Here is a 12817-nt window from a genome sequence, read left to right as displayed (position 1 = left end):
ATTATTATTATTATTTTTTTTATTAATCTTAGTGATTGATTGTATTGATTTCCTTCTGTTTTTTATGCATGGAAATTATTGCTTGATTATTATAATTTTATAATATTTTTATTAATTTGCGGTATTTCCAGATCTTTACATTAGGGCATGTCAGCACTACAGAACAAATGAGGCAAAGTAATACAAGCTAAGATTTACAATTTTTGTTGTGATTTAGAACACTTTTCATAATGTTTAGGACTAAAAAATTGTAGTTAACTGGATTTACTTTAAAGTAGATTTTATATTAGGATCTATTTTGTGTGCATTTCAGACAGAAAACAGCATTCATATATTTTTTCATAGCTGCAACTTAACTAAAAATAAATTGATTTAAACATTCAGGAAATTGCTGCTGGTAAAATACTGTATTCTGTGTGCTAAAGTACTGTTTATTCTCTACAGGTGGGAACAGTATACAGTAGATGTGGTTCAAACCTGCTCCAGCAGGTGGCGGTACAGACTCAGCCTGCGCTCGTATAGCGCATGCGCGTCTCGGCCGCTCAGACCCACGTGTTTTACAGCGGCTCTCCACGCGTCTCCACTGCGGGCATGAGGAACTCCAGCCATGAGGACAGAAGGAGCCCGAATTCTTTTTAAAAACAGATAAATACTGTATTATAAATCCCACAGAGCTCGCCTTTATCTCCTCTCCTTTCTCCAGTAGCTGCGGGGTGATTAGTTTACTGACAAGATGGGGAAGGAAAAGGTAGGAGGTCAACCACACATCACAGCGTGCTACTTATGCTAATGCTAATGCTAACTTAGTGTTGGTAAAGTAACGTTAGTTAGCCTATATGTTCTGTCCTGCTGATGCATTTATTGTTTTTAAATTAACGTTAGCTTCCTTAATCGCGTTAAAGGGTGATTTTGTGTGTTTTTTTTTTATATACCTAAACTGACACCAGCATACCTAGAGCTAACTAAGCCTAACTAAATTTTAATGGTAGAAACTCTTATTTTTAAATATTTTGCAGCGTATATAATAGTTTTTAGTTTTTAGTATGTGATCATATTTTTAGAGGATTTTGGTGTGAAATGGACTTTTGTTTTAGTTTAATATGAAGAGTAGCAACGTTTGTCGAACAGTTGAATTTAAAAAAATCTCAGAAACTGAAGTGTATTCGTTTAAAAAGTTTATATGTATTGTTGTTTTTATCTATTTTTATTTTTTTCCAATTTTTAATTTCTAATCAAATGTTTTAATCCCTTTTATACTGAAAATGCTCACCTGCATTGTAAATAAGGCTCACCCGTAATGTACTGCCGAGTTAGAATAATTGATTGAATGGTTGATTGACATCATTTAAAGGTCTCATTTCCTTTTTTTTTTTTTTTTTTTTTTTTATTTAATTAATCAATTTTGCTGGCTTAAACAGGCTTTTTTGCTCAGTCTAAAACCCTGTTTATTCCCTTCAGACTAAGAACCAGAAGACGATACGAGGGACCAGCTCTCACCGGGCTGAGGAGGATTACAGTACTGTACCGCACTCCTTCGTGTTTCATCGTGGTCAGATTGGTAAAAATATCGGCCAGCTGGTTGAAGACATGCGACGTGTCATGGGCCCCTACACAGCAAAGTCTCTGCAGGTATGGAGCGCTAGATTTTATATTAATTCATTTATTAGGAGAACTTTATTACTTTAAAATGTTTGAGTCTCTGAATGTCTGTTTTTTTTTTGTCTTTTAGGTTCGAAAGAAAAACAACTTTAAAGATTTCGTGACCGTAGCCGGACCTCTGGGAATCTCACACTTTCTTGTGTTCAGTAAAACACAAACCCACGTTAACTTTGTAAGTAACTGAATCACGTTCTTTTATAGTGAGCACTCTGTAGTAAATGTTATAGAACATTTCTATAGGTCTTAAATCTCCTTGCTTGGCGCTCTGGACCAGTATTTTTTCATCTCCTCCTACCACAAATAATTCAGAGGTTTCACAAAAGCTACTGAGAACTAGTATGATTGTTATGCTGACCTTAAACCAATAACACCAATTTTCAAGCGATTTCACTGTCACAGACAAATTTCCGGTGTCGGGTTAAAATCATGAGTTTAAGCTGGTCCTTAAACACTTAAAATCTCTTAAATTTAAAAAGCAGGGTTATTAAGGTCTTAAATTGTCTTAAATTTACTGTAAATTTGCTGTAGGTATTACATTTTCAGGTGGTCTGTTTAAAGCCGGTGGGAAAGCACATATTAACATTAGTTTCAAGTTAGCAACATTACCGGGCAGAGAACTAAGTACTAACTATTTATTAAAGTCTTAAAGATCTTAAGAAGCGTTAAATTTGACTTTTAAAATGGGGGAAGAACCCTGCATCATCCCCAGTTTTTGCAAAATCTTAGCCGGTGACTAAAAAGTCTGTCTATAAATTGTGACTTGTCTTCAGATGTGAGAGGGTGTCAGACTTCAGTCTGTTAAACGTTTTTTTTCCATAGTCTTTTTGAAGTTATCTAGTGCAGTGGTTCCCAACCTATGGGTCGCCAAAGATCCACGATGGGTCGCGAAGCCCTCTTGATTTTAAGGGGTTTCATTTTAATACTATATATAGTCTAGGGTAAGCAAAATGCGCCGCGCTGCGCTGCGCTCTCTCTGTCTCTCTCTCTCTCTCTCTCTGGCGCGCGCGCGGGCGCTCTCTCCGGCAGTGCGGAGCTGAATTCAGCGCGAGGCTGAATATAATAATATAAGAATATAAAACTCAGTTTAGTTAAATAAATGAAAATGAGTGAGGGCCTGTAAAGTTAATCAATTATTGTCCAATATTTGGACAGGTTGAGGTTTTGGTGAGCTGTTTTACTGATTTGAAACTGAAACTTTGTTTGTTTTTATTTTATATAAATTATTTTTTATTCAGTTTAAATAGTTGTATTATTTTATTGATCTAATTATTTTTTTCTTCATAAGATAAAAATTCCTTATGTTTTATGTATCAATTTTTCCTTTTTTACGTGTTTATTTTATTCATCTATAGTAAATGTCAGTTTTTATTTGTCATTTCTAACCCCCCCCAACCCCCCCCCCCCCCACCCCAACCCAATTATACACTTACATCTTTTACATTTGGGGGGGGGGTTTATGTTGGGTCGCCAAAGCTTTCAATGGTAAAAATATGGGTCCCTGAAGAAAAAGGTTGGGAACCACTGATCTAGTGTATTGGTAGTTTAAGAAAGATGCCATAGGTTGTAAGAACTACCTCAGGGGGGCGCCATACAGCATCAGATGGAGCAAACTGTAACTTTACACATCTGTCTGTTCGTTTTACTGGAGAAAAGCCTGGGTTCCAAACTGTACTGTGATTTTTCTACTGTTAAACCTTTAATACCACTTGAACTGCAGATGTCCACACTTCCATTACTGTAATATTACTGTAACATTTCTTTCTACATTATTTTTTATGTAGTTATTTATTTAAATAAACCTGATATGAGATCATATTGCACATTTATTGGTATTTTTCGTACCAGATTGTGTACTTTTAAGAAAAAAAAAACTGTACAATATATTTACATACAGTACTGTGCAGATGTTTTAGGCATCTGTTTGAATTTCAGTGAAGAAAAATCTTATCTCAGCAAAACACTAAAGCATTACAATAAATACAAACAGCAATTTTACAAAAAGCAGAGCTTTTGTTGCACCATTTTCGTTAAAGCATCTCCTAATCTCTCCTCCTCATCAGAGTTTAATAGAATTATTTCTAGTTCTCATCATATTAATCAACACCTGGTTTGTTAAATTTTGGTAAATGTGGTAAATCAGATGAGCTGCTGACAGAACTGGACATAATATACACATGCTGGCTGAGGAGCATCCAGGAGAAATCTGGAATCTCTACACTTTGTTCTTCAGCTCGGCTCACAGGATATAACATTTTTAAAGTTTAAAAGGAGAATTCCTTGTTACGTTTGTGCCTTTTCAGGTAAAAACACTCATATTCCTGAGATAAATGGATTGGTGTAATTTGCTTTGGTGTTTAAAACTTTTGCACAGTACTGTTAAAAAATTAAAACAGGCTTTTAGTTACAGTAAATAAAAACATAGCTTTACGAATAAAATAAGTGTGACCAGTTTCTCGTATTTTATGTTCAAAATATGTTCTAAACTTAAATTGCAAGCATGATATTTTATTATACTTTTTTGCTATGCTTCGTGTCCATTATGTTACAGAAATTTGACTTATATAATAAGAAATTACACAGGTGCAGTATGTTGACGTTTGCTTTGCCAAGAAATATGAAAAAAAAAATTAATTACTTATGGTATTTGGTATTGAGCTCTTTAGAACTGTAGAAGTAGGAATATAAATAAGACTTCAGCAGGCATTTCACAGCTGTACTCAGTTTGCGTCAACCACGTGAGCTACACGACTGGTATTTCTGGGTGTTTTCTCACACTAGCAGCGTTTTGTGAAGTATGTTTTTGGTCATTGAGCTCCACTGGCTACCAGTTGATGCTCGCATCAAATTCAAAGCTCTTACAATCGCCTACAAGGTGATGACAGTACAGGCTCCTTCCTACCTGCACTCACTCCTGAAGGCTTACGCTACCTCCCGGCCGCTGCGCTCCTCCAGTGAACGTCGCCTCGCTTTGCCAAACAAACATTCACACAAAGCAATCCAGACTGTTCTCATACAGAGTTCCCCAATGGTGGAACAAACTACCCTCCACTACCAGATCAGGAGAATCTCTCGCTATCTTTAATAAACTCCTGAAGACAGAGCTCTTCAAAGAGCACTTACTCTCCTAACACCTCTAACTAACTAACTACTTCTAACCTCATCTCCTTCTTCCTCTCCTTCACTCCTCTATCCTATTATTCCCCTTTGACCTCCTTTTATCCCTATCCAAAGATGTTTTACCTTTAAACTTATTTTACATTGTACTTGACTATTGTAAGTCGCTTTGGACAAAAGCGTCTGCCAAATGTAATGTAATGTAATGTAATGTAATGTAAGTATTATGAAAGTGACAGTTTTAATGTGTTAACCGTTTGGGAAGTAACTAAGCCTTTGTTTTGAGAGTAGATGTGGGCAATATGGCATTTTATTATATGAAACATTTTCTTATTATACAATATCTATTACTCACTCATTTCATTATAGAAAGTGTAGGTTACATATTTGTTAAATTTAGCTAAATGTGGTAAATCAGGTGAGCTGCTGACAGAACTGAACATATTATACACATGCTGGCTGAGGAGCATCCAGGAGAAATCTGCAATCAGATATGTTAATATTTCTTGGCAAAGCAAATGTCAACATACTGTACCTGTGTACATTCTGATTATATAAAAGTCTAATTTCTGTAACATAATGGACATGAAGCATAGCAAAAAAATATAATAAAATATCATGCTTGCAATTTAAGTTTATAACATAAAATATGATGGATCAGAGCCTAGGACTGAGCTCGTACTGAAAAAATCCAGCACTGATCCAGCACTTTCTACAAAAACATCCGGTGGGATAAAACATATATTTAACTAGAAATGAATCCTACAATTTTTAAAAACTGCAGTGTCATCGTTCTCCTGTGGGGAGCTGTGATTAATTGTGGAAAACAAAAATAATAGCTCCTTTAAAATTTCTTCTGACTCGTTTAGTGAGATATTTAAATTTTTTTAGTCACAAACCCGATTTCTAAATATGTAACCCGATGTACGTCAGTGTTTAACATGAGATCAGCGATATAAAAATGTTATGATTTATGATATGAACGTATGGGCTTGTAAACACAACTCAAATAATGTCAGGCTTCGAATTTTACCAATCTTACCAAAACCAGTCTTACCAAAAGCTGTATTTTAAACCATTTTTACACAAAATTATTTAATTAAGTGTATGTTCCATAAAACTAGGTCAGACACCTAAAGCAAATTTCTAAAGCAAAATTAAAGTTATGAAATTGTCATTTGTTACATAAGGATTTCAACTTTACAATATTTAGTCATATAATTAACTGATCATTTTTTTTTATATTATATAAAAATTGAGACATGGGTCTGGGCTCTTATTGGTTAAGGATCTGGTGCATTTTGACTGCAGTTGTGTAAAGAGAGAAATAGTGTGGTAAAAAAAAATTGGGGGGGGGGAGGATTTCGTGATATTAAAAAATTGTGTATATGTGTGTGTGTGTGTGTGTGTGTGTGTATATATAAGAGATCAGGGTCCTCAAAGCACCCTGATGTTCCTGAATGCGGATGAAGATATGTGTGTCTGAGTTCATAGATGTGATTTAAGTGCTTTGAATCCAATTTCTGATGCATCAGAGCAGATTCTTTTAAAAAGCTTGTAGTAGTAGTTTAATTAGTTGAATTTTTTCTAATTTTCTGTTACAGAGGCTGGCACGACTTCCCAAAGGCCCCACTCTGTGTTTCCAGGTCACTAAGGTACGGTGGTGAATCCTTTCTCTTGTGTAGAAGGCCTGTCACTATGTAGTATATTTTTAATGAGGACGAAAAGACACAAATGATGAAAAATTGTAAAATGCTGATTGCACAGTGATTTTATTCAAAGTAAACGCGCTGATGTGTCTCCAGCAGCTTCCATCACAGAGAATGAATAGTTTTGGGTTGATTTTATTTATTAGTAGTAACTTTTTAATCATTATTTTTTGTTTGAAGTATTCTCTCATCAAAGACGTGGTTTCATCGTTGAAAAGGCACAGAATGCACGAGCAGCAGTTCACTCATCACCCGTTGTTGGTGATGAATAATTTTGGCCTGGACGGGATGCACATCAAGCTGATGGCCACCATGTTCCAGAACATGTTCCCCTCCATCAACGTGCACACGGTAACGATCACGGCATCAACCATCATTTCTCTGGTTTCAGATTTGTTGTACTGTATTTTTTGCACTATAAGGCGCTCTGGATTATAAGCTGCATTTTAAGAGATACTATAAGGAACTTCTAATTGAGCAAGTGTATAGGGGTGTTGCTAACTAAGTTAAGTAAAGCTAAGCTAAGTAAACAAAACTGTAATGAAAAAAAAACACTTTCTTTTAAAGTCAAACAAGTGCTGTATGTTAAACTACACAGATTTACAGTAAGCTTAGATTCCTAAATTTCTCCAGAACTAAGGCAGGAGCATTAGCATTAGCGGCTAACCACTAGCAGCAGTTCTAGCCGGGGCTAGGAGCAGACTACATGCCGATAATACTTACCTCTAAACAGGGAAAAAGTGATCATGGTTAGCAGGAAATGCTAATGCTGCTCCAGCAGTGCTAGCCAGGTTTAGGAGCAGACTACAGGCCGATAATTCTCAACTCTGAATGAGGAAATAGCGATTATTGGCTAATGCTAATGCTTCTCCATTACATTTTTGGGAAATTAAAGTATTTTAGGTGCACCTTATAGTGCAAAAAAAAAAGGTATCTTATGTACTTATGGAAAATATGATGAATGTATAGTCTCCTGAGGTTGCCAGTGATTTGACTTCTCTTCTGAAGATTTTTTGACTTATGTTATCGTGAACTAATGCCAAGTCTGTTATATAAAGAAACCTAAATGATTTCTTTTTGTTTTTAAGGTCAACATCAACACCATAAAGAGATGTGTGCTGTTCAGTTACAATGCAGAGACTGAGGAAATAGAGTTTCGACATTAGTAAGTACCCTCTTGTTGTTCTGTATAGTGGGAAATGTACAGGGTACACATGATGAAAGCTTTGAAAAATGATTCTGCTGTGATTGTTTTCAAAGTAAACGCACTGATGTATCCCATAACATTTTAGATTTATAGCTGTGTGCATCGAAAACTGGCCTATTAATCCATGCATTCTCTCTCCTGCGCCCTGCAGCAGCCTCAAGGTGGTTCCTGTGGGCATGAGCCGAGGTGTGAAGAAAATTATACAGGAAAAAATCCCCAATTTGAGCAAGCTGGAGGACATCAGTGACCTGCTGTTGGCGTAAGTTGCTAAAAGGACGTGAAGGAAAGGTTGCTCCGTTGGGAGGATAACCGTAGAAAACGTACAAAGAATGTCCTGGAAAAGTTAGTTTCTTAAAAGACAAACAAGAATATAAACATGGAAACATTAACTCAATAGAGCACATGGTGTGGCGTATGTGTTACAGACCCTTTAACAGATGTGGAAACTTGTGGATCAACACCAGCAGAGGACATGTCTCTCCAAACCCACACTGATTGGTGGAAACTTCACCTCAACTAGACCTCGAGCAGTTTGGACTGTGTGTCTCTCCACTCTTCCTTCAGACTCTGCTCCCTTGATTTTACAAATAAAATGTAAAAATTACTGATGATCAGTGATGGTTTGGAGAGACATGTCTGTCATCTGCTGGTGTTGATCCACTGTGTTTTATTATCAAGTTTAAAGTCAGTGCAGTTTTGTTTTCCCGATAAATCTTACAGCACTTCATGCTTCCCTCTGCTGATAACAACTTTTATGTAGATGTGGATTTCATTTTCCAGCAGGACTTGGCACACTGCCCACACTGCCAGAAGTACCAATTGGTCTTATAAGACATAATTAATGTTTAAAATAGATCAGAACTAATATTTTTTTGAGATGCATCAGTATTTACCTGATTCTAAATCTTAACAAAACCATCAAGTTCTGGTGAAATTTAAGTTTGGGAAGATTTGGGAATTCTAAGCGATATAGCTTGAGGCTGGTTTAAAATATAAACATTTATAATATATATATATTTAGTGAATTCTTGAAAGAGCCTGTATTGTTTGATGCAGATGATGATGCTTTTAAACTGTGTTGATTGCTCAGTGATCTTTCAAAGTAAACGCTCTGATGCATCAGTTTCAGTCTGGTCTTCAGGAAGTCGTAGCGTTTTGAAGATTATAACTGGATAGAGCTAGGCGATTAATCGATTTTATCGATTAATTCGAATTTACAGTTAAGGACGATGAGTTTTAATTTACCTAAATGTGTACCTTTGCTTGTTTCTGGTTACAGTTTAACCAAAAAGGGGACATTTAAATGAAAACTTAATAAATAAAAAATATTTAACCATTTTTTAAAATCATCTTTATTTTGATTTTTAGTAGGGGCCAAAAATTGATTCAAATCTAAAATCTTTTTTTATTTATTTATTTATTTATTTATTTATTTTAAATCAAAGATTTTTTTTTTTTTTTTTTTTTGGGGGGGGGGGGGGGGGGGCCATATCGCCCTGCTCTATAACTGGAGGAACGTTTCATGTTCTTGCTCTGTTAGGGGGGCGAACCTGTCGGAGAGTGAAGCCGAACAAGACGGGGATCACAACATCACAGAGCTGCCTCAGGTGTACTCAGGCCGCGGGAACATGAAGTCACAGCAGAGCGCCGTGCGACTGACGGAGGTGCGGGATTGTGCCCATAAAGATCATAAAGTCTCGAGTCTGTAAGGATAAGCCACTCAAATCTGTTCTCACACTGTGATTTGTGATGTTTTATAGATCGGCCCTAGAATGACGATGAAGCTGGTGAAGATCATGGAGGGCATGGGAGACGGGAATGTGATGTACCATTCGATTTGTAAGTATCTCAAGATTCTGACACTGAATGAATATTTGTTCCTAATATCCATATTTTTCCTAAAAATCGTGAGTGCACCTAATGTATGAATTCTACCAGTCAGATATTAAGGAGCAGTAAAGCCACTCCACTAAAGTACAGAGTTATAAAGGGTGCGTTTTCAGTGAAGTTTCTCCAGCACTAATGCTAATGCTGCTGCACCCAGCCTTAGTGCTGGAGAAACTTTACTGAAAACTTACCATTAGACAAAATATTGAAATTCTAAGCTTACTGTAAATAAAAGGATGCGCTTTACTCACCCAAATAAATGGTTTTCAAAAGAGAAGTCTGTGTAGATTAACATGCAGCATATTTTTTTTGTTTACTTAGACGCTTCCCCCGTGACACCCTTGTTCCCTTCGATGTTAGGCATCCTTACTAGTGTGCTTTATGCACCTTATAGTCTAAAAAATATGGTACATAAAACACTAGAAATGCTAATATTATTTAAGAAAAAAAAAGAAAATGCTTTTGATGTTTAGACGTTGGCTTCCACTTAGTTAAGAAGTTTTTCCTTCTCTTAAAGAATAGTCTGTCACGGAAAAGATATTAGATTTTTTTATGTGTACGTATATAAAGCAAATCAATGTTTCTTTTGATATGTTGGTGAAAACATAGTGTACCATGTAAGTATGTTTGTATTTATTGTTTGCTAATTAACAAAATTTTCTTAAAGATACAAAATCAGAGAAGGAGCTTACGGAGATCCTGAACAGGAAAGAGGCTCGTCTAAAGGAAAAGGCTGAACGCAGGCGGAAGCAAGAGCAAAACATCGCCCAGAAGAAGCAGCAGCAGGAAGAAAACAAGTACGTATCTTGCTCTGACATTCTGAGAATTGAAACTAACTTTCCTGATTTATTCTGTAGTTGCACCTTTCAACTGTAAAGTTAAAGTAGAAACCAGTAAGTGCTGAAGCGCTGTGCGCAGGCTGCAGTTCATCGTTCATCCACTAGACTGCAGCATAAACCTTGTTCATGGGTTTAAACCCTTTGGTAAATCCATTGCAGAAATCTTCTGAGAGCTGATTATTTATTTTTTCTTTTTTCACTTGTGGAGGAAGCAACATAAAGACTAAACACCATTAACTGGATACCCCTCTTGAGAGTACTTCAGTCAGTCCAGTACAGTGAGTTTAAGAGCACAGCAGACCAGTGACTTTGAAGCTCTGTAATTGAATAGAAGCACTTGCTCTTGAGTTGGACAGCTTTTGAATGTTGGGAGACGATTCCGAATATTACAGAAGCCTTGCACGATGATGCTGTATCAGGTTTGGTATCTGCGATCGGTTGATGGTGCTAAAAGGTGATCATTGATCAGTACCAGCCTTTAAAAACACTAGTCAGTCCATCTTTAGTATGAAATCTGATTCTTCCTTTAACCACTATCTTTAACTGTTTGCAGGAAAAAGAGTCTGGAAGGGATGAAGAAGAAGAGGAAGTTGGAGGGAACAGCAGCCAGTGACAGTGAAGTGGAGGATCCTGGTATGCAGGAGGACCAGGCTGCAGACACAGAGTCGGAGGATGAGGCAGAATACTACAGGCAGGCTGTCGGACAGGAACCTGATGAAGGTAGTATTTTACATAAGTTTATATTTATCTAAGGTTAGAACAAGAGGTATAGCTGTAAAAGCTGCCATTTCATTTACATTTTGGCTTAAAAGTCTCCACTAAATTCCACTTTTTCTTGTTCTTTGTAAAATATAATGGGTCTCTCTGAGTTGTTTATGATGCTGCACATGAAACTGCTGAAGCTAGTATAAAAAAAAAGCAGTGTCTGTCAACCTGTGAATTAGTACTAATGGCCTCGACCACTTTGGCTCGCGACCGCCCACAGACAGAGGTGAAGCTGGGCTGCAGCAGAGCAGACTCTGCCTCTTTAGCTAAGCTTAAAGCTTACAGCTAGCTCTGTTTACACAGCTAGTTAGTGTTAGATATCTTGTGTAAGTAACTGTAGGTTTAAATTGGATCTCCGGTTGATTCTGCATTTTACAGAGACCTTAAATATACACTAGGGAAGCACGTTTTGAGAGAGCAGCACAACTCAATAGAAGCTGATTACTTTTTCGAGTAGTCAACGATTATTTTTGCCTTGTCTTCCATCTCTAAAAATAATAGAAACAGTTAAACATGAGATTTAAAAAGCTTTAAAATGTCTGGATGTTGTTTAAATGTGGAAAGTACTGATATTACTTGAGTAAATATGTAATCTGTTCTGTTTGGACACTTTTGGAGACACAGACTAAGTTGAGTGTAAACTGTATGAGTGAGCCAGTTACCCATCTCCCATTGCACTTCTGTCCCTAGCACTTAATAAAGTGACGGCCTCTTTAGAGACCACTAATCCAGTGAACTAAAACAGGGTAATACAGAAACACTGGAGCACTTTTTTTTCCCCCCACAAAACACAGCTCACATGGCATTCTTTCATATTAGAGACCCAAATTACAGATATTTTAAAATGATGGAATGAGACCTTTAATTTCTCCTCCCTTCTGTCTCCTCAGACATGTTTCCAAAAGCAAAGAGGAAACACGGCCCTGGCAAGTCACCTCAACCCTTCAAAAAGAGGAAACTTTCTGCCGCCAACGAGCAAAAACAAAGCCCTCGCTTTGCGGGTAAACCCTCTGCTGGCAGGCAGTTTGGGGGGAAGAAGATGGGTAAAAGTGATGGAAGGAAAGAGTTTGTAGCTTCAAAAAAAGGACAGTTCAGCAGCAAGTTCGGGAGGAGCAAAGAGGGAAAGAAGTTTGGAGGAGACAAAGGAAAAGGCTCTGGAAGAAAACATTCTGGACCAATGAAAGGCTCTGGTTCTAAGCCTAAAGGACAGAGACCAAAAACAGGCTCTGGATTCAAAGCAGGGCAGAGAGGCAGCAAAGCAAAGAAGGACTTCAAGCGCAAGAAAGGCAGGGGTTGAATGATCAGCGGATGCCGAGATTAAACAGGAACCTGAACTTTTACAGCACTTCAGCTGCACTGACTCTTAAAAAAAAGCCTTTGCTGGTGGTGTTGACGGAGTTTTCCAGGTTTAGATCTGCTGAGTTCGCAGAATCCTCTTCTCTCAGAGCCAAACAGAGACTGCTTTCTGTCAAAGTCTTCCTTGTAGAGGTTTGTGCCTTGTGTAAAAATGTTCGTACAGTGTACAAGTTGCGTTGCGTGTGCGATTGTTTGTTTGTCAATAAAAAATCGGGTCTGAAAACGAGTGTTTTGTGTTTTTGCATCAGATTTTTATGGTCTAAGGTGGAAGTGGGTGTAGC

The 12817-nt window shown here is 37.2% G+C and overlaps 1 protein-coding gene across 1 annotated transcript; it reads left to right on the top strand.

Annotated features, from left to right (window-relative positions):
• Nucleotides 1–543: 543 nt before the first annotated feature.
• ppan (peter pan homolog) lies at nucleotides 544–12759 on the top strand. Its single transcript, XM_022668111.2, has 12 exons — nucleotides 544–748; nucleotides 1459–1629; nucleotides 1730–1831; nucleotides 6378–6428; nucleotides 6663–6833; nucleotides 7571–7647; nucleotides 7841–7948; nucleotides 9230–9353; nucleotides 9450–9528; nucleotides 10244–10373; nucleotides 10969–11135; nucleotides 12071–12759. The coding sequence occupies exons 1-12, from the start codon at nucleotides 734–736 to the stop codon at nucleotides 12475–12477; spliced, it is 1602 nt and encodes a 533-aa protein (XP_022523832.2). The 5' UTR covers nucleotides 544–733; the 3' UTR covers nucleotides 12478–12759.
• The last annotated feature ends 58 nt before the right edge of the window (nucleotides 12760–12817 follow it).

This window comes from Astyanax mexicanus, chromosome 3, assembly GCF_023375975.1.
Source record: "Astyanax mexicanus isolate ESR-SI-001 chromosome 3, AstMex3_surface, whole genome shotgun sequence".
Classification (NCBI taxonomy): Eukaryota; Metazoa; Chordata; class Actinopteri; order Characiformes; family Acestrorhamphidae; genus Astyanax; species Astyanax mexicanus.
Note: the sequence above shows the minus strand (reverse complement) of the source record. Positions and strands in the feature narration are given on the sequence as shown.